General features: G+C 40.3%; 1 protein-coding gene across 4 annotated transcripts in view; it reads right to left on the bottom strand.

The window, feature by feature from the left end:
- The window catches only part of akap9 (A kinase (PRKA) anchor protein 9), a 208,072-nt gene that overhangs the window by 31,731 nt on the left and 154,358 nt on the right, over window positions 1-21,983 (bottom strand). For all 4 annotated transcript variants that reach the window (XM_059972268.1, XM_059972269.1, XM_059972271.1 and 1 more), the window contains 7 exons: window positions 20,095-20,247; window positions 16,158-16,334; window positions 14,206-14,928; window positions 12,588-12,752; window positions 11,734-12,195; window positions 10,006-10,066; window positions 3,618-3,727 (listed from right to left, as the gene is read on the bottom strand). In XM_059972268.1, the coding sequence (XP_059828251.1) occupies window positions 3,618-3,727; window positions 10,006-10,066; window positions 11,734-12,195; window positions 12,588-12,752; window positions 14,206-14,928; window positions 16,158-16,334; window positions 20,095-20,247 (1,851 nt within the window). The remainder of the gene's footprint in view (window positions 1-3,617; window positions 3,728-10,005; window positions 10,067-11,733; window positions 12,196-12,587; window positions 12,753-14,205; window positions 14,929-16,157; window positions 16,335-20,094; window positions 20,248-21,983) is intronic.

Below are 21,983 nucleotides of genomic sequence, written 5' to 3'. Positions count from 1 at the left end.
CTCCCATGTGCCAGGGTGTGGGATGTCTCAGATCGGGTGAAGAGTATTCTGAAAGAAGAGGGTGAACAGCCAGAACTCTTGGTACACATTGGTACCAATGACATGGATAGAAAAAGGGAGGTCCTGTAGAGAGAATTCAGGGAGTTGTGTAGGAAGCTGAAAAGCAGGACTTCTAAGGTAGTAATCTCAGGATTGCTGCCTGTGTCACCTGCTAGTGAGTGCAAGAATAGCATGATCAGTTGTATGAATGTGTGGCTGAGAGACTGGTGTAGGGGCCAGGGATTCAGTTTCCTGGATCATTGGGGCTTCTTCTGGAGAAGGTACAACCTGTACAAAAAGGATGGGTTACACCTGAACCCAAAGTGGTCCAATATCCTAGCAGGCACATTTAATAGAGCTGCTAAGGAGGGTTTAAACTAATTTGGCAGGGGGATGGGGTCTGGAGTGATAGGGCTGAGGAAGGGGAAAACAGAAATAAATCAAAGATAGCGTGCGTCAGATTATAGAAAGAACAGGCAGGAGATGAGGCTTAATCAAAGCCAGTGGCATGAGTTACAGGGCAATAGAGGCATGGTGCAGTTAAATCAGAAAGCAACAAATACAAGACTAAGAGTGTTGTATTTGAATGCACGTAGCATAAGGAATAAAAAGGATGATCTTGAAATTCAGCTACAGATTGGCAAGTATGACGTTGTGGCCACCTCTGAAACTTGGCTAAAGGATGGTTACCATTGGGAGCTGAACATCCGAGGATATACGGTGTATCAGAAAGATAGGTTAGTAGGCAGAGGGGGTTGTGTGGCTCTGTGTATAAGAAATAATATTAAATCATTGGAAAGAGATGACAAGAGGATTGGAAGGTGTAGATTCTCTATAGGTTGAGTTAAGAAATGGCAAGGGTAAAAGGACCCTAATGGCAGTTGTATAGAGGCCTCCAAACAGCAGCTGGGATGTGGATTACAAATTACTGTAGGAGATAGAAAAAACGTGTCAGAAAGGCAATGTCATGATAATCGTTGGGGATTTTAACATAGAAGTGGATTGGGAAAACCAGATCACTACTAGACCTCAAGAGAGAGAATTTGTAGAATGTCTAAGGGATGGCTTGTTAGAACATCTTGTTGTTAAGCCCACTAGGGGATTAGCTGTGCTGGAATGAGTGTTGTGCAATGATCCGGAGGTGATAGGAGAGCTTAAGGTTAAGTAACCCTTAGGGAAAAGTGATCACAATATGATCAAGTTCACACTGAAATTTGCGAGGGAAAAAAATAAAATCCAATGTGTTGGTATTTCAGTGGAATAAAGGAGGGGAACAGGCTGACGTTGACTGGAAAGGGACATTTGCAGGAAAGACAGCAGAGCAGAAATGGCTGGAGTTTCTGCGAAAAACGAGGGAAGTGCAAGACAAATATATTCCAAATAAGAAGAAATTTTCAAAAGGAAGAAGGACACTACTGTGGCTGACAAGTGAAGTCAAAGCCAAAGTAAAAGCAAAAGAGAGGGCATCCAAGGAAACCAGAGCTAATGGGAAGACAGAGGATTGGGGAGCTTTAAAAAACTTGCAGAAGGAAACTAAGAAGGCAGTTCAGAAGGAAAAGATGAATTATGAAAGGAAGCTGGCAACTAATATCAAAGAAGATACTATAAAGGGTAAAAGAGCATCAAGGGTAGATATAGGACCAATACAAAATGATGCTGGAGATATTGTAATGAGAGATGCAGAGAGGGCAGAGGAACTGAATGCGTATTTTGCATCAGACTTCACAGTGGAAGATGTCTACAGTATACCGGACATTCAAGAGTGTCAGGGAAGTGAAGTTTGTGCAGTTGAAATTTACAACTGAGAAGGTGCTCAAGAAACTTAATGGTCTGAGAATGGAAAAATCTCCTGGGCCTAATGGAATGCACCCTCACGTTCTGAAGGAAGTAGCTGGAGAGATTGCTGAGGCATTAATGATGATTTTTCAAGAAGTTAGCAAATTATTGGAATCGATTGTTAGGAATGAGATTACAGGGTATGTGGAGGCACATGACAAGATAAACCAAAGCCAGCATGGTTTCCTGAGAGGAAAATCCTGCCTGACAAACCTACTGCAATTCTATGAGGAAATTACAAGCAGTGTAGACAAAGGAGATGCAGTAGATGGGGTGTACTTTGATTTTCAGAAGGCCTTTGAAAGGGTGCCATACGTGAGCCTTCTTAGCAAGATAAGAGTCCATGGAATTACAGGGAAGTTACTAGCATGGGTGAAGCTTTGGCTGGTCGGCAGAAATCAGAGGGTGGGAATAAAGGGATCCTATTCTGGATGGCTGCCAGTTACCAGTGGAGGTCCACAGGGGACAGTGTTGGGACCGCTGCTTTTTATGATGTAAGTCAATGATTTGGACTAGGGTATTAATGGATTTGTGGCTAAATTTGCCGATGATACAATGATAGGTGGAGGAGCGGGTAGTGTTGAGGAAACAGAAAGCCTGCAGAGAGACTTAGATAGTTTAGGGAAATGGGCAAAGAAGTGGCAAATGAAATACAATGTTGGAAAGTATATGATCATGCACTTTGGTGGAAGTAATAAACGAGCAGACTATTATTTAGATGGGGAAAGAATTCAAAATGCAGAGATGTAAAGGGACTTGGGAGTCCTTGTGCAGGATACCCTAAAAGTTAACCTCCAGGTTGAGTTGGTGGTGAAGAAGGCGAATACAGAGTTGGCATTCATTTCTAGAGGTATAGAATATAAGAGCAGGGATGTGATGTTGAGGATATATAAGGCATTCATGAGACCACACTTGGAGTATTGTGTGCAGTTTGGGGCTCCTTACTTTAGAAAGGATATACTGACATTGGAGAGGATTCAGAAAAGATTCATGAGAATAATTCCAGGAATGAAAGGGTTACCATAAGAGAAACGTTTGGCAGCTCTTGGGCTGTATTCCCTGGAGTTCAGGAGAATGAGGGGGGAATCTCAAAGAAACATTCCAAATGTTAAAAGGCTTGAACAGATTAGATATGGCAAAGTTATTTCCCATGGTAGGGGAGTCTAGGACAAGAGGGCACGACTTCAGGATTGAAAAACATCCTTTTAGAACAGAGGTGTGGAGAAATTACTTCAGTCAGAGGGTGGTAAATCTGTGGAATTTGATGCCACCAGCGGCTGTGCAGGCCAAGTGATTGGGTGTATTTAAGGCAGAGATAGATAGATTCTTGATTAACCAGGGCATCAAAGGGTATGGGGTGAAAGCAGGGGAGTGGGGATGACTGGGAGAATTGGATCAGCTCACGATTGAATGGCGGAGCAGACTCGATGGGCTGAATAGCCTACTTCTGCTCCTATATCTTATGGTCTTAAATAGACCGTGTGATTTTATGATGAAAATGAGGCTAGCAGTAAACTGAGCACTTTTCTCAATGTCATTAAATATTCTAAATTGTATACAGAATAAATAAACGTCCTTAGTGATGTCTTAAGTCCTTATCAGAATATAATCTAAAAAATACTGCATATTGGAAGTCTGCAAAAAAAAAATCTGAAATGCTTAGCAGGTAGCCCTACTGCAACAATGTGGCTTACCCAAACCCTATAAAAGGTTTTCTGTTACTGAAACTATTAGGTTCTCACCTTTATTTTGTCGGGGAGATTCTCTGTACTTTGTTCAAAAGTTGGTTGAACTGCATGAGTAACATTGCTCTGCCTTCTGGTTGCCTCTGATATGGTTGTACATTCCTGCTCTGTGAAGCAAAATCAAAGGCTCAGAAACCCTCTGAGAACTGTCATTTGGAAACAACCTGAAATAACAGGTCAAAGATTCGGTGTCCACCACCCATTATAAAGCAAATTATTAAAATGTTTCATTAGCAATAGCTGTTGGAAAGCTGTACAAATATGAACAAATACAAAGTAGCATGAATTCACAGACAGTACGTTTCAGCTAAAAAAAAAGGCAAGTCGAAAATTAACCAATTGGGTAGATCTGAGTACATGAAGACAATAAGACGAAGGTGCAAAATTACGCCATCAAGTCTGCTCTGAAAAAATCTGCAGACGATTATTTATACAGACTTCTCTAGAACACTTGATAAACCAAAAGCAAAGTTGTTCAGAAACTAAAAATCTAAAATAAAAACATGGTATTCAGCAGGTCAAGCAACATCTCAACAAAGAGAAGATTTAATTATTTCAGTCCAATGACCCTTCACAACTTGGAAAAGTAAAAAGGAAGTAAGTTTTAAGTGTCAGAGAGAGAGGGAGAGAACAAAAGAAGTCTTTGGTTGGGTGGAGACCAGAAAAGATTGACACGTGATGATGAAACCAGCTGAGGGAATTGATAAAGGGCGGTGAAAAAGAAACAAATGCTGCTTCTGGGGAGGCATAAATCACAAGTGGAGGAAGAATATTTGAAAATACAGGGATGAGAGGAGAAAAAGAATGCAAGAAATGTGACACCAGAAAATTGAGGTACCTCTGTTGCGCTTGAGCTGAACTTTCTTTGGAAAAGTGTCAGCAGCCCAAGACAAAAGTCAGAGTTGCAGAAGAATAGACGAAGAGACAAAGGGCAGCACAGAAACATGCTTTCAGACTGAAAGGAGATGTTCTACAAACTATTTAGCCTGTCTGTTTCCCCACATAGAGGAGCTATCATCATAATAAGAAATGCCGTCTGTTCAAAGATAGTGTGCACGGGGCACTTCATGGCAGTGATGGAAGCACTCATATTATCATGAAGACACAAGAGCTTGTGGATGCTGGAAATGGGAGCAGCAAATTACCTGCTGGAGGAACTCGGGGGACAAGCAGTATCCGTGCGTGGGGAGTGGTGAGTGCGGCTCCAGGAAGGAAGTATTTCTCATGGCATAGAAGTGGCAATCTCATCCATCCCATTCTCCCACTTACTTCACTGTGACCTATGGCCTTTGACCTGCCCATCACCTTCACCCTGATTTCCCCACCACCCACCTACACAAGAGGCAAATGTACAGTCACAAACTAATCTAACACAAGATGGAACTCGGGTATCCTTGGGGGAAACCCATAGGTGGAGACAGCACTGGAGGTTAGTATCAAGACTGAGTGGCTGGAAATGTGAGACAACAACTCCACCATTTACAGTATTGTACTGCTCCGCCACCCTTTCCAATTGAACCGCTCAATTAAATATACCGTATTATAACTTGCTAAATACTCCTCTTCTAGATGCACTTCTGAACTGCGATCGATTGCAGCCCGTAATTTCCCTCTTAAGGACGTATGTTTGAGCCGACCATTTGATCTAGCACTTTTGTGATCTCCTGAGGATTTGGCTGTGCTGATGCCTAATGGCGAAACTTGAACCTGTGCTCAGTTTGACTGCTCCACACTGAGTGAAGTGCCAAGCAAGGTTAAAATTGTCGAGGTCGAGAGAGGAAAACGAATAGGTGTTGAGCACCGTCCGCTTGCGTTTAACTGGTCTCCTTCTCTTCTTGCAGCTGCTGTCGGGCTGGGGATGCAGGAGCCATGTTCGGGAGCAATTGTTATCCTGCAGCCATTGTGCTCGTGGAGGGGCTTCACTCGCCTCAGCGCTGACTGGGCTCCACAGCTGTGGGCTCACGTTTGGGGGGCTCTGCACGTTATGTTCCAACAGGCTTTTGTTTACTTTTTACAACTATTTGTGTGATTTGAACACGGTGCTTCTGCCACTGCAGCTGCAGCCATCAGCACTCGCCTCAGCGTTGAATTGGCTCTCTGACTGTAAACTCACTTCTGGGGACCCTGCACTTAACGCTCTGTGTTATTTGTTTATTTTTATATTGCTTGCATAATTTATTCTTTTCATCACATATTTAGTTCTTGATCGTCTTTGTTGTGTAGGTTTTTTTTTAAAAAGGATTCTGTTTTGTGTCTTTGTTTTGTGGCTGCCTGCAAAAAGATAAATCTCAAGATTGTATACAGTATACATAGATAATTAATGTACTTTGAACTTTGACATCAATCTAAAACTTTTTCTCCATAAACTTATACTTCTACTGATTTTTATTTAAGAATTTTTGCCTCCCAGATGTCAGGGTCTGGGATGTTTCCGATCGCGTCCACTATATTCTAAAGTGGGAAGAAGAATGGCCAGAGGTCATGGTACATATTGGTACCAATTTATATAGGCAGGAAAAGGGAGGAGGTCCTGAAAACAGACCACAGGGCGTTAGGATGGAAGTTGAGAAGCAGGACCACAAAGGTAGTAATCTCGGGATTACTGCCTGTGCCACGTGATGGTGAGTATAGGAATAGAATGAGGTGGAGGATAAATGCATAGCTGAGGGATTGGAGCAGGGGCCAGGGATTCAGATTTCTGGATCATTGGGACCTCTTCTGGGGCAGGCATGACCTGTACAAAAAGGACGGGTTGCACTTAAATCCCAGGGGAACCAATATCCTGGCAGGGAGGTTTGCTAAGGCTACTGGGGAGAGTTTAAACAAGAATTGCTGGGGCGGTGGGAACTGAGCTGAAGAGACAGAGGAAGGGGCTGTTGGCTCACAAATACAGAAAGTTTGGAGACAGTGTGTGAGGGAGGATAGGTAGGTGACAGAGAAGGGAAGTGCTCAGACTGATGGTTTGAAATGTGTCTACTTTAATGAAAAGGAGTATTATGAACAAAGCAGATGAGCTTAGAGTGTGCATCAGTACTTAGAGCTACGATGTTGTGGCCATTACAGAGACTGGGATGGCTCAGGGGCAGGAATGGCTACTTAAGAGTGCCAGGCTTTCAATGTTTCAGAAAGGACAGGGAAGGACGAAAAAGAGGTGGGGGCTGGGCACTGCTGATCACAGATAGTGTCACGGCTGCAGAAAAGGAGAAAGTCATGGAGGAATTGTCTATGAAGTCTCTGTGGGTGGAAGTTAAGAACAGGAAGGGGTCAATAACTCTACTGGGTGTATTTTTATAGACCTTCCAATAGTAACAAGGGCATCCAGGGGCAGATAGGGAGACAGATCCTGGAAAGCTGTAATAACAGCAGGGTTGTCATGGTGGGAGATTTTAATTTCCCAAATAACAATTGGCACGTCCCTAGAGCAAGGGGTTTAGATGGGGTAGAGTTTGTTAGGTGCGTTCGGGAAGGTTTCTTGACACAATATGTAGATAAGCTGACAAGAGGAGAAGCTGTACTTGATCTGGTATTGAGAAATGAACCTGGTCAGGTGTCTAATATCTCAGTGGGAGAGCATTTTGGAGATAGTGATCACAACTCGATCTCCTTTACCAAAGCATTGGCGAGGTTTAGGAACAGAGAAGTTAGGAAAGCGTTCAATTAGAGTAAAGGGAAATATGAGGCTATCATGCAAGAAGCTGGAAGCATAAATTGAGAATAGATGTTCTTAGGGAAATGTACGGAAGAAATGTAGCAAACATTCAGGGGATATTTGCATAGAGTTTTGCATAGGTACGTTCCAAAGAGACAGGGAGAGGATGGTAAGGTACAGGAACCATGGTGTAAAAAGGCTGTAGTAAATCTAGTCAAGAAGAAAAGAAAAGCTTACGAAAGGTAATAATAGGAATCTATAAGATTATAAGGCTAGCAGAAAGGAGTTTAAGAACGAAATTAGAAGAGCCAGAAGGGACCATGAGAAGGCATTGGCAGACAGGATTAAGGAAAACCCCAAGGCATTCTACAAGTATGTGAAGAGCAAGAGGATAAGACTTGAGAGAATAGGACCAATCAAGTGTGACAATGGAAAAGTGTGCATGGAACTGGAGGAGATAGCAGAGGTACTTAATGAGTACTTTGCTTCAGTATTCACTATGGAAAGGATCTTGGTGATTGTAGGGATGACTTGCAGAGGACTGAAAAGCTTGAGATATAGATATTAAGAAAGAGGACGTGCTGGAGCTTTTGGAAAGCATAAATTGGATCAGTCACCACGACTGGACAGGATGTACCCCTAGCTACTATGGGAAACGTGGGAGGAGATTGCTGAGCCTCTGGTGATGATCTTTGCATCACTAATAAGGACAGGAGAGGTTCCAGAGGATTGGAGGGCTGTGGATATTGTTCCACTATTCAAGAAAGGAAGTAGAGATAGCCCAGGAAATTATAGACAAGTGAGTCTTACTTCAGTGGTTGGTAAGTTGATGGAGAAGATCCTGAGAGACAGGATTTATGAACGTTTGGAGATTAGGAATAGCCAGCATGGTTTTGTCAAAGGCAGGTCAATCCTTATGAGCTTTACTGAACTTTTTGAGGATGTGACTAAATACATCGATGAAGGTAGAGTCGTAGATGCAGTGTATTTGGATTTTAGCAAGGCGTTTGATAAGGTACCCCATTCAAGGCTTATTGAGAAAGTAAGGAGGTATGGGATCCAAGGGGACATTGCTTAGTGGATCCAGAACTGGCTTGCCCACAGAAGGGTGGTTGTAAATGAGTTATCTACAAGAGTCATTGTAGATGGGTCATACTCTGCATGGAGGTTGGTGACCAGTGGTGTGCCTCAGGGAGCTGGTCTCTTTGTGATTTTAATCATTGTCCTGGATGAGGAAGTGGAGGGATGGGTTAGTAAATTTGCTGATGACACAAAGGTTGGAGGTGTTGTGGATAGTGTGGAGGGCTGTCAGAGGTTACAGCGGGACATTGATAGGATGCAAAACTGGGCTGAGAAGTGGCAGATGGTGTTCAACCCAGATAAGTGTGAGGTGGTTCATTTTGGTAGGTCAAATATGATGGCAGAATATAGTATTAATGGTAAGACTCTTGGCAGTGTGGAGAATCAGAGGAATCTTGGGGTCCGAGTCCATAGGTTACTCAAAGCTGCTGTGTAGGTTGACTCGGTGGTTAAGAAGGCATATGGTGCACTGGCCTTCATCAATCGTGAGATTGAGTTTAGGAGCCGAGAGGTAATGTTGCAGCTGTATAGGACCCTGGTCAGACCCCACTTGGAGTACTGTGCTCATTTGTGGTCACCTCACTACAGGAAGGATGTATGAGAATAGGTTGAGTGAACTCAAGCCTTTTCTCCTTGGAGCGACAGAGGGTGAAAGGTGAACTCATAGGAGTGTATAAGATGATGAGAGGCATTGATTGTGTGGATAGTCAGAGGCTTTTTCTCAGGGCTGAAATGGCTAATGCAAGAGGGCACAGTTTTAAGGTGTTTGGAAGTAGGTACAGAGTAGACGCCAAGGGCAATTTATTTATTTATTTATTTATTTATTTATTTAACACAGAAAGTGGTGAGTGTGTGGAATGGGCTGCCGGAGACAGTGGTGGAGGCGTATACGATAGGGTCTTTTAAGAGTCTCCTGGATTAGTATGCAGAGCTCAGAAAAATAGAGGGCTATGGGCAACACCTGATAATTTCTCAGGTAAGGACATATTCAGCACAGCTTTGTGGACTGAAGGGCCTGTATTGTGCTGTAGGTTTTCTATGTTTCTAATTTGATAAAATTTTATACAAGACCAATAGCAGAAATGAAAGCGTGGAACTAAAGGCATGCTGTTGACATAAATATGGAACTGATTAAGAGTAACAGAGAACACGATTCAAGTTAAGCACATACAATGTTATAAAGGAAATGTACTGGTGCTTCAGCTTTCATTATATTTATCAATGACTGAGGAGAAATAGAGAACAGTGTTTTCATATTTGCTGTTGATGCTGTACGTGATAGAGCAAATTGTACAGATGGGATCAGGACACTGCAGAAGAACATCAAATGAGCAGACAAATCCATGGCAGACTGAGTTCAAAGTGAGGAATTGTTGAGCCATTTAAGAAAAATCAAATGAGTATTTAGATTATGTGGGAAGAAACTAGGAAATTGTAGAGCAGTCAATGTACAGAAATAGCCACAAACAGACACAAAACACTGAGTAGATACTGAGAATAAAAGGTTATCTTTAAGGACAGATTACTCAGACTTGACTATCTTCAAATGGGTCAGAATATTAAGAGATACATCGCTATTCCATGCATTATGTTTTCAAGAAATATCAAATAAAATGCAGTACTTTGACCTGGTAAAAAAATACTAATGAAGCTTACCACTGACTCCTTTATCCCTGAGTTGCAATGTTGCCAATGGTTCTGATCTACCAATGTGAACCTAAATGAAGGAAAAGAGGACAAAAGATTATGATAAGCTTTGATGATGCCAATTAAAAGATTTTCAGAAATTAAGGAATTTTTAAAATCAGGAGTCACATAGAAAAAGATGCAAGTGCAGAAGGTGAAAATGTTTTAAAAATACATGTTTTTTTTTATAATAAAGGAAGCAAAGTAATAAATGTTTAGAAATAGGAGTATGTCCTTCTTCAAAAGGTCACATCCATCAGATTTACGTTCTAAACTATTCACGTCAATACTTCGACTAAAGGAATTTTACCTAAGGCACTTGATAATATGATTCATGTCTAACTTGTTCGTGATATATAGGATAAACAAGGGTTCCTCAAAATTTTAACATCTTGATTAATACAAGAACCATTTCATACAAATTTATTAAAAGAATAATAGATGGGTTGGATGCTTAATAAATGGCTGATTTATTAAACAACCAGCTAGATATGACTTGTCATATGAAGAGCTTTTGATTGCTCTGTGCCTGTATTCACTGGAATTCAGAAGAATGAGGTGTAACCTCAGTGAAACCTATGAAATAGTGAAAGGCCTTGATACAGTGGATGTGCAGAGGATGTTTCCTATGTTGGGAATGTTTAAGACTAGAGGACACAGCCTCAGAATAGAGGGGAGTCCTTTTAGAATGGAAATTTCTTGAGCCAGAGAGTGATGAATCTGTGGAATTCCTTACCAGAGGCAGCTTTGGAGGCCAAGTCTTTATGTATATTTAAGGCAGAGATTGATTGGTCAGGGCATGAAGGGATGAAATTAGTTGATGATGGGCAATTTTCTACTTAAAATATTCATTTCTTTGGTTTTTTTAAAAATTGTGTTCAGCTTTTAGTTACGTCACCTGACAGCCTATGACACTCGACCAACTGAAGAATTTGCTTAAGTGCATCCAAGCTTCACAGATTGACTGAGTGACTCAGAAGAAGAACCATATTCTTCTTTTCTGTTGTGGTAAGGTCCCATTTAAAATTCTTAATGTGTACAATGGCAGTGAAACCATGTGCTTTCTTTCATTGCTAACAGAAATATAACTTAAAAAAAAAATCGCTGATCTATCCACAATCCATTCCACCCTGAAAGCATTGCCTTAATTTCCCCTGAACCAGTTTGTGTCTCTCAGTACTGGGTGACTTAAGACCAAAAAAAATTAAAAGAAAAAGCTATCAAACATCTTGGCAGTCGGAAGAAAAGTGAATCTACTGTGCATCTTTAACATAGTAAGCAATCTCCAGTTGCATCTTTGAATTACCATCAAATAATATTTGGCACTTAGGCAGAAAAAGAGATATACCACACCCGACTAAAAGCTTGGTCAAGAACATAAGGTTTGATTTAAGGGAGGTTTATACCTTTGAAAATGCAGAAATGGTTAGGTAGGAAACTCCAGAACTCGGGGTCAGAACAGCTGAACATATCACTTACAACAATGCAACAATGAAAATCAGCAATTCACAGGTTAGATTTAAAAGCATGCAAATTGTACAAATCTTAATGAGTGAGGCCGAACAACCCTAATCAGAGAATAATTTATAACCTGCTGTTGATGTAATAAAATGATTCAACTGTTTCTTTTTAAAAAATCATTGGATCAAGTGAGGGATTTTCACTGGAACGATCAGAATTCCAGTAATTTGCACTAACCATTGTTTTGAGAGCATCATATTTTTCAGTCAGTGCATTTATTTGTGCTGTGTAGTCTTTCTTCAAAGTTTCCATTTCAGCAGAGTGCTGTTCTTCCAGCTTGTACATTTCAACAGCATGTAGCTCTTTCAGTTGATCAATTTTCTCAGAGTATTGTTTTTTCATATTTGTAATTTCCTCTGAAGAAGGAATAAGTGAAGGCTTAATTTGTTCTTCGGCATTTTCCAATTCAATAACATCCACAATTGGTATTTTAGTTTGTAATGTGGAATTTGCTTGGATTTTTATTGGCCTTTCTTGAGTTAAACCATTTCTTGGTTTATCAGTGTCATCTAAGTTTCCACACTCTTCAGGAGTTTGCTTGTCTTGTTCAAAATGAGCAGCTTTCTCTTCTGCTTTGCATAAGGCTTTGGTCACAGTATTGAGCTTTTCCTGAAGATTTATTATGACTTGTTCTTTTGCCTAAATAAGAGAAAAACAACTAGGTTTTCTGTTTGCAAGTTAGATTTTGTAAACAATCTCTTCGAGAGGGTATGTATCTTAGACTTGAGGAGGTCAACACCTTGTCACAGATGAATATATTCTGACATACATTTTCAAAATGTTGTTTATATACATTTACAAAATATTACTTGTACTTAGCAAATTTGTCAGAAAAGATAATTAGCAATTCAAGACCTATTATGAGTTTTTCCTCAATAAACTAGCTTTAAATTCCTTTCCTTCAAAAATAATGTCTTAAGGGGTGAATCAAGTTGGATAAATCGATTTCCATTTAAGGGAACATAGTTACAATATCATACCTATTCAAAATTAACAGTGGTTTAGGAGGAACAATAGCTTTCAAAATCTACCTGCAAGTCTTCCTGGAGTTTTTCTGTCTCCTCTCTGCAACTATTTAATTCTTCTTTGGTAATTGCAGCTTCAGCTTTGACCTGATTTAATTCTCCAATCAGGTCAGTTATGGAAGTGGTATCTAGCTGAGTAGGTGGTTCTACTGACAGACTTGTTTTAACATCCTGCAAAGCCAAGGAGATTTTTTAAAAAAATGTTATATGTATACAATAATAAGATGAGATCACCAATATGACAAATAGAGGGCTAAGTTAGTACATGTTCGGCACAGCATTGTGGGCTGTAGGTTTTCTATGTTTCTGTGACAATATTAAGACCAAAACAATCAGGTCTCTAAACTTAAATTTTCATTTGATGTACTTTAAATGTTTTCCTAACAAATTCTTCTCACAGCTCATCAAATAATGGTAAATTGGTACATTGAACAGTACAGCACAGGAACTGGCCCTTCAACTTACGATGTTTGTGACAATCTCGATGCTAATTTAAACTGTACTTCTGCCTGCACAGACTCAATATTCCTCCATTCACTGTCTGCACATATACTTGTTTAAATGCTCCCTATATCTTACTACCTTGTCTACATTCACCCCCCTTGCTACTACATTTCAGGAATAATCTGTAAAAACTAGTCATGAATCTCCTTCAAAATGCACCTCTCACCTTAAACCTATGCCCACTACTATGTGACATTTCCACCCTGGGGAAAAACACTGTCTACCCAACCAATCCCCCAATTTTATATACAGGTATCAGGTCACCCCTCAGTCTTTGACGTTCCAGAGGGAACAGTTCAATATTGTCCACCTTTTCCTTTTGTCTAGTATTCTCTAATCCAGGCAACCTCCTAGTGAACCTCTTCTGCACTTTCCTTCCTGTAACAGAGTGACCAGAACTGCACATAATTCTTCAAGTGTGGCCTAACCATTTTTACAGAGCTGCAACGAGTTCCCTACTTTTATAACATCTCGACCAACAAAGTCAAGCTTGCCATACAACTTCTTTACAACCTTATCTACTGTGTTGCCACTTTCATGAAGTTATAGTCTTACACCCAAGATACATCAGCGTTTCCAAGTGTCTTGCCATTTGCTATATACTTTCCTTTTACATTTAACATCTTGAAGTGCAACAGCTCACATTTGTCTGGATTGAACTCCATCTACCATCTATATCCTGCTGAATCCTTTGACAATCTTCCTCACTATCCACACTCCTCCAATTCATGCGTTGCCTGCAAACTTACTGTTCAGCCCACTTACAATTTTGTGTAGATTACTTGAAAGTAGCACAAACAACAGAGGTCCCATCAATGATTCTTGTGGAATATCAGCAACCACAGATCCCCTGTCAGTACAACATCCCTCCACCACTACCTTCTATCTTCAATGGCAAAACCAATTTTTAATCCCGCTAACGCGTCTCTATGGATTCCATGGTTCTTCGGGACCAGTCTGCAATGAGCGACCTTGGCAAAAAGTTTTAGTAAAGTCCATGTGTAAAACATAAATTGCTCTAACTTCATTGTTCGTTTATGTCAGCTCCTAAAAAGACTCAGTCAAGTTTGTAAGATATTGTTCTTTATGATGTGGAATTATTTGATCCCATTGGGCGTACCTGCATTTGTTCTCCTTCCTGTAGTTGCTGCACCGAAACAGTATCTTCCTTGATATTGGGAATGTGACCTTTTCCGTTGATTTGATTCAGTTGTTGCTCTAGGCAAAGCCCAACTTGTTGCTGTACAGCCTTTAACTGTACCTGACTCACAAGAACTGTCGCCACTTTTTCTCTGAGAGCCTCTTCCAGAGCAAGAATTTGCTTCTCATGTTCTTTAGCTTCAGCCTGGGCCTGTTGCTTTAGGTTTTGTATTTGGAGGTTACACAAATCTAACTCTTTTTCTTTCTCTTTGATAGCAATCTGCAGCTCCTGCATCTGGACTGTCACATTGTTTATAGTGTCCCGTGAACCTTCTGGAAAATTACCCCTTTTCTCCACTGTGATATTTGCTAATTCTAATCCCCGAGTTTGCAACATTTTGCTTTGCTCTTCAAGTTTCTGCTTTGTGAATATCACCTCTTCTCTCTGCTTATCTATCTGTTGCTGCAGGAGCTCTTTTTCCACATTCATCGCATCAAGCTGATGCTTCAAATTCTCTTCCTCGTCAGAAGAAACTAATCCCAAAGGCATTACTTTTGTCAGCTCCTGTTGTAATTTTTCTATAACTTCATTTAATTGTTCAACCTCTTCCTCATTATGCTTTTTAAGACGTTCTTGGTCACTTTTAAGATAATCTATTTGGGCTTCCAAGTCCCTGATCTGCTCATTTTTTTTCTCAGTAAGCTGAAAAAAGGAAAACATTGTATAAATAAACTGAATTTCCAGCATCAGGAACATTGTAAAGATTAGTTTCTAGTGGCTCAATTTTCAGCTACTTTAACAAACGTGGAATTTTTTCTTTGTCATGCACTGACCCTTAACTACTGCATCTTCTTGGTAATTTACATCATGAACCTCACTCCTAAAACATCACCATTACCCTGTTTGCACCTTTCTTGCCACAGGTCTAGTGCAGCCATTATATTTGCCTCTATTATCTGCTAACTGCTTTCTTATTATCAATTACACCAACTGCCTCTTTTTTAATTCCCTCTTCCAAATAAATTGTCCTATGCATAGTCACGGTCTTCCCTCAGAACCTTGCTGGCACAGTGACCACTCACTATTCCCATGATTCTGATCATAGCCACGTTCAAAGGCAGCCATTTTCTTGTAAACTTCATCACTTGCATCCCCTGTACTCCACCTGACCAAAATTCCTTTCACACTTGCATCTGGAAAAATTGCAACTCATTCCCCTCTGGCTCACTTTTGACATTCTATTTACTAGTGTGATTTGTAACCTATTAAACTACTCTTTTTCCTTCACCTATGATGGTAAGGTTTTGCTACACTTAAATTTTTACTCAGCAATGACTTGTGCTGTGTATTCACAAGAGCTTGATCTTTTAGGTACAGTTGCATTAGTTATATTTCAAAGTGCATGACTATGTCAAACACCATTGAGTGTGACTCCGAACGTGCCCCATTTCAGAAGTACTGAATCTGGTAACAACCCTGGCTTCATTCCTTTGGTTTTGAAATTTGCCTTAAACCTTGTTTGTGACCTCACACCTCCAATGAACGTAAAGAATTTAAGATAGAGTTTACTATTTAGAAGAGTTAAACCAGAAGATATAGGAGCAAAATTAGGTATTTTGTTTTGGTCAAATGTAGCAACACTTCTGTCATTTATTAGACAGGAGACGAAAAGAATCCTAAACCTTCATCTGTGTCAACAACATACTAGATCTTATGGGGCTCAAAAATAGCAAAAGATTTAAGGAACTCTTACTCGCTGCTGAGTCTCAATTTGAGATCCAGTAAATTTTGGTACAGAGCACTTTTGGATTAAAGAAATTGGGGTAAAAGGATTAGAAAGCCACTAACTTCTAGATATAAATTTTCTATATTTACCTTTAAACACATCAGAGAAATAACTCATAAGAGACCACTTATCTGATTTTACTGACCTTATTGTCAGAAAAGATTTCCAGTTGTTGCTGCATTGTTATAATTTGCTCATTAAGTTTTACTATTTCATCATCTTTTTCTTTGAGATTTCTAGATAAATTCTCAACAGGCGAGTGACGGTTTTCAAATGATTCACTTGAATCTTTGAGAGATGCCAGCAAGTTTTCCACCTCATTCTGTCAATTGAAGGATGAAATATAATGTAAAAATATTTAGTGATTAAGGATAAAATGAATTTTATTTCTTAAATGTAATGTTAACACAAAATGGAAACATCCATATGGAAAATATATTGATTTCAAGGTGGCATTAGCCCATGTCAGGATATGTGCGCTACAGAATATTAAGGGATATCCAAATTAAACCCTTTATAATAATCAATAAAAACATCACTAAAGTATAAGATGCAAATGCAGCCAAATATGGTAAACTATCCAAAAAGGTTTGGATAGTATTATGAAAGCAGATAGTTACTAATATCAAAGATTTTCTCTATGACAACAGATCTGCCATCTTAACTGGACAGAAACTTCAGCTCCTGAGTGCAAATTTATATTCAGCCTTCAATTCAGAAGAGTGCTGATCCTTGTACAGACATGCTCCAACGAGTAAGACTAGGATGTGTACTTGTTGAACCTTTATCAGCTTACACAGTATTAAATAAAAATGATCTGAATGTATTGTTTTTTCCATCTCTATTGCAGATATTAGAAAATTATGGGGTAGAGTAACAGATGTGCTACCCAGTGATACCCAGAATTTCAGCTTATATATTGGGGCAAATGAGTCTGGACTTGGCACTGAATGTTGGCAACTCCCTTCGGACCTGCGAGCTGGAATCAGTAATAGTTTTGTAGTGCATAAATAAACTCCAGAGCAGGGGTTCCCAACTTTCTGTATGCCATCATTAACTAAAGGGACCCTGCTCTAGTGAAAGGCTTTCACAAACTTCTCAACTTAACAATGTATTATAAGAATTGTACTTTGTCTTGTAAAATCATTCGAGCTAGTGGTGTCTCCTTTTACCACAAAATGATTCTGAGCTCAAGGGATCAATGCAATTTTTCAAGCAGATGGAAACCAAGGAAATGGATGAGATTTTAATGAATATTTCTCTTCAGCAGTTACTATAGAGACAACAATTGAAGCTAAGGAAATTGTGAAAATGAGGGACAAGTACAAACTAGCAGGAAGGTGGTATTGGAGGCCTTAACAACACACACAAAATGCTGGAGGAATTCAGTAGCCAGGCAGCTTCTAGGAAAAGAGTACAGTCAACATTTCAGGCCAAAACCAGTCCGGCCGAAGGCTTTCGGCCTGAAACACTGACTGTATTCCTTTCCTAGATGCTGCCTGCTCTGTCCTGCTGAGTTCCTTCAGCATTTTGTGTGTTGCTCGGAATTCCAGCATCTGCATCTTGTTTGTGAATGGAGGCCTTAAAGTGCATTAAGGAGGATAAATCCCCTAGGCCTGTTCTAGGACATTTTAGACTTCGTGGGAAAATAGAGAAGAAACTGCAGAGACCTCTACAGAGATTTTTGCTTCATCTCTGGCCACAAGTGAGAATTGGAGGAAAGAAGAGTGGCTAATGAGGTACTATTGTTTATAAAGGGTAGCAAAAACAAGCCTGGAAACTAACAGGCCAGTGAGTCCAACATCAGTGATGGGAAAATTGCTGGAGGGGGTTTTGAGGGACAGGATCTACCACGTGGAGAGACTAGGTCTGATTCAGTACAGTCAACACAGCTTTGTGGCTTGGGAAATCATACGTAATAAATCCCTTGGAGCTCTTCAAGGAAGTAACCAAAAGGGCAAATGAGGGTAGAGCGATGGATGTTGTCTATATAGATCTTAGCAAAGTCTTTGACAATGTCCCTCGTGACAGTCTAGTACAGAAGGTTAGGTTGAATGGGTGATGGTTGAGGGTTGGTTCTTGGACTGGAGGATTATGTCTAGTGTAGTGCTACAGGGCTGATGCTGGGACCTTTACTTCTAGTAATTAATATAAACAGTTTGCATGTTAATGAACATGTTTGGCAAGTTTGCATGTGATAATAACAGACAGTTGTAGAATGTTGTGAAAAACTACAGGTATTCTCTATCAGCAAGGTATGTGGGCTGAGGATGGGCAAAAGTCTTACAATCCAGACTAATGAGGTATTGTATTTTGGAAGATCAGACTAGGATAGGATTTATACAGCAAATAGTAGAGTCTTGGGGAGTTATGGACAAGAATAGCCTAGAAGAGTTAAGTGTACAGTTTGCTGAAAATAGTGTCACAGGTAGATAGGGTGGTGGAGACAGTGTTTGGCACACTGGCCTTCAGTCAGGGCATTGAATATCAGAGTTGGAAAGTCATGCAGCAGCTACACAAAATGTTGGTGAGGCCACACTTGGAGTATTGTGTCACCCTGTTATAGGGAAGATGTTACTAAACTGGAAACCGTACAGAGATGATTTACCAGGATTTTGCCTGGATTCGGGGCCTGAGTTACAAGAGAATTTGCGTAGACTCCGACTTGATTCCCTGGAACGTTGCAGATTGAGGGGTGATCTGATAGAGGTACAAAAGATCACAAGGAGCATAGACACGGTGAAAGCATATAGCCTTTAGCCCAAGATAGAGCCTAAAAATAAGGCATAGGTTTAAGATTAGAGGCAGCAGATTTAAAAGGGAAATCAGGGGTAGTTTCTTCATATAAAGGGTGGTATGTATTTCAAAGGAGCTGCCAGAATTAATGGTTGAGGCGGACACATTTGCAGTATCTAAGAGCCATCTAGACAAGTAGCTGGATAGGAGACATTTAGAGGACTTTGGGCTAATGGGACTAGTTTGCTGGACAACACAATCAACATGGATGAGTTGGACCAAAGTCGCTTGTTTCCATGCTGCACAACTGCATTAAATCTTAGAGCTCACCATTAAAAAATACTCCTTAAATGATGACAATTTGTAACTTTAACTGCATGTTCTATGCAAGGCCTGTAACATTACAGGTTGAGCACCCCTCATCTGAAATGTTTGCGGCCAAAAGTATTTCGGACTCTGGATTTTGGAATATATATAAAAGAGAAACATTGGGGATGGGACCGAAATGTAAACATGAAATCCATTTATATTGTATATAAATATATATATACACACATCCTGAAGGTAGTTTTATATATTATTTTAATAGCTATCATTACTTCAGTTGCCAGGTGGACACTCGGTGACTGTTTGGCATTACCATCATTCCCAAATCTATGTGCTACTGGTCAGCAGTCTTTGTTTTACACTTGCTCATCACATGTATGTACAGATGGAGCTATTCAGCATCTAGATTTTCATCGGTGACTACCTTGGGAAACTTATCAATGAATTTCTCTGCTGCTTCATGATCAGCAGATGCTTTATCACCATGAATCCTTAAAAATTTAATGCTGTGTCTTTTCTTAAATTTCTGCAATCAGCCTGCTGAATATTCATAATTACCCTAAATTTTCAGTTTGTTGTGATAGATCTTTGCTTGTGTCACCATCAACATTCTGTTAAGTGGCATTCGCTCTGACACTGAGGAAACCACTCTTTCAATACACATTCAAGTTTTTTATTTTTCACTTGATGCAGTGTTTATCTATTTTTCATTCCATATGTGAGGTCACTTCTCAGGATGAGTCTGTGGTGTGCAGAGACCTGTGCATTGCCTGGGAACCTTCCCTTGTTCCTAGTCCCAGTGTCTTGTGGAATTTTCCATTTGAGATGTCATGACAACGCTCCAAAAAATGTCAGATTTTGAAGGTTTTTGGATTTTGCAATTTTGAATAAAGGGTGCTCAACCTGTATTTAGTTGAAATTTGCAATCTAATCTTGAAACTATGGCTGCTCAACTAATTAAGTTAAGCTAATTAAAGTGCAGTAAACAGCCTTGTGTTGTTGAATGTGGAAGCACTTGCCTTAAGTTGTTTGTTTTCTTGTTGGATCTCCTGTAGTTGAGTGGTAGACTCCTTCCTCTGAATTTCTAACTGCATATGCAATTGCTGAACTTCTTCATTCTTATTTAATAGCTCTTCTCTGAACAGTTCTAATTGTTCTTCCAAGTTTCCAATCTGTAATCCAGCACAAACCAAGTGATTAACCATCAATCATCAGCAGTATGATTTTCCTTTGTATGAAGTGTAGTGCACAAAATATAGTCATATGCACCCAGTGATGAAACTTCTCTAACTAAATTTCTTTCACTGTACAAAAACCAATACCATCCTTATGCAAAGTATCAATGACAGTTCATGTTATAGAATAGACATGGAAACCAACACAGTAGGAAAAACAATCATAGAGAGCATGGAGACATTAATAAGAGAGGTCATTAAGAAATCCACCTTCAACAGGACCCCACCACCAAGCTCGTCTTTCCCTCCCTACCCCTCTCAGCTTTTCGCAGGGATCATTCCCTCCGCAACTTCCTGGTCCACACATCTCTCCCCACAGAACTCCCACCTGGCACTTATCCCTGCAAGTGCAAATGCTACACCTGTACCCACACCTCCCCCCTTACCACCATTCCAGACCCCAGACAGTCCTTCCAGGTGAAGCAACACTTCACCTGTGAGTTGGCTGGAGTCGCCTATTGCATCCCATGCTCCCAGTGTGGCCTCCTCTACATCGGCAAGACCTGACGCAGATTGGGGGACCGCTTCGTCGAGCACCTACGCTCCGTCCGTCACAATAGACAGGACCTTCCGGTTGCCACCCACTTCAACTCTGCCACTCATTCCCATCTAGATATGTCCATACATGGCCTCCTCTACTGCCATGATGGGGCCAAACTCAGGTTGGAGGAGCAACACCTCATCTACCATCTGGGTAGCCTCCAGCCTGGTGGTATGAACATTGAATTCTCCAATTTCTGGTAATTCCCTCCCCCTCCCCTTCCCCTATCCCAGGTCCCTCTCTGCCTCTCTCCCCTTTCAACTTTCTGCTTCTTTATCTCTACAGTTCTTTCATGCTTATCCCCTCCCACTCCCCCCTTTATCTTTCCTCTGATTGGTTTTTCACCTGGCACCTCTAGGCCCTACCCGCTCCCCTATCTCTATTACTGGGCTTCGGCCCTCTCTTCCCCCCCCAATTCCTGATGAAGGGTCTCGGCCCAAAACGTTGGCTACACTTTTCTCACGGATGCTGCCTGACCTGCTGAGTTCTTCCAGCATTGTGTACGTATTCTAAGAAATCTTGGAGCAATTCCTAGTTTTTTAAAATCTTGGAACAGGGTAAAGATTTAAAAAGTTATGAAACTATTTTAATGTATGCTCTGAAAAATTAAAAGTCCAGGGAGAAGATCATAAGAGGACACTCTGGGAACTAGGAAATGGTGAATAATGACAAAGTAAAATCAGGTAAATAAAAATGAAGAGGTCAGTGGAAAACAATTGATAAATGTGAGAAAAGATGCAGCAAAGAAAGGTTTGCTAAGTCCAAGCATTTGAAGCAATTCAGAACTGATTTTCATGTTCATAAGTTATGTCATTAAAGTGCAATTCCAACACACTTCAGAAGTTTCAGGGATGTTTAGAAATAATATTTTAAGCAGTAATCTGATTTAATAAACTGTTATACATTCCTGGTTCATATAATCAATATCACATCAATAATGCCTCTGCCTAAACCTGTTCATGTAACTTTTGCACATTCCAATGACCTCTTCTAATTAACCTCTCTACGTCCTTGCCCTTCAGGTCAGCATTAACCTACTCCTTTAACGCTAAAAAGCACAACAGCCTCCAAGGTCAGTACAGTCAACAAAGATATCTTAATGCATTTAAATGAATTATTGCTGCTTAAAACC

The sequence above is a fragment of the Hypanus sabinus genome, chromosome 6 (genome assembly GCF_030144855.1).
Source record: "Hypanus sabinus isolate sHypSab1 chromosome 6, sHypSab1.hap1, whole genome shotgun sequence".
NCBI classification, from domain to species: Eukaryota; Metazoa; Chordata; class Chondrichthyes; order Myliobatiformes; family Dasyatidae; genus Hypanus; species Hypanus sabinus.
The sequence above is the reverse complement of the archived record's forward strand: the minus strand, read 5'-3'. Positions and strand labels throughout refer to the sequence as shown.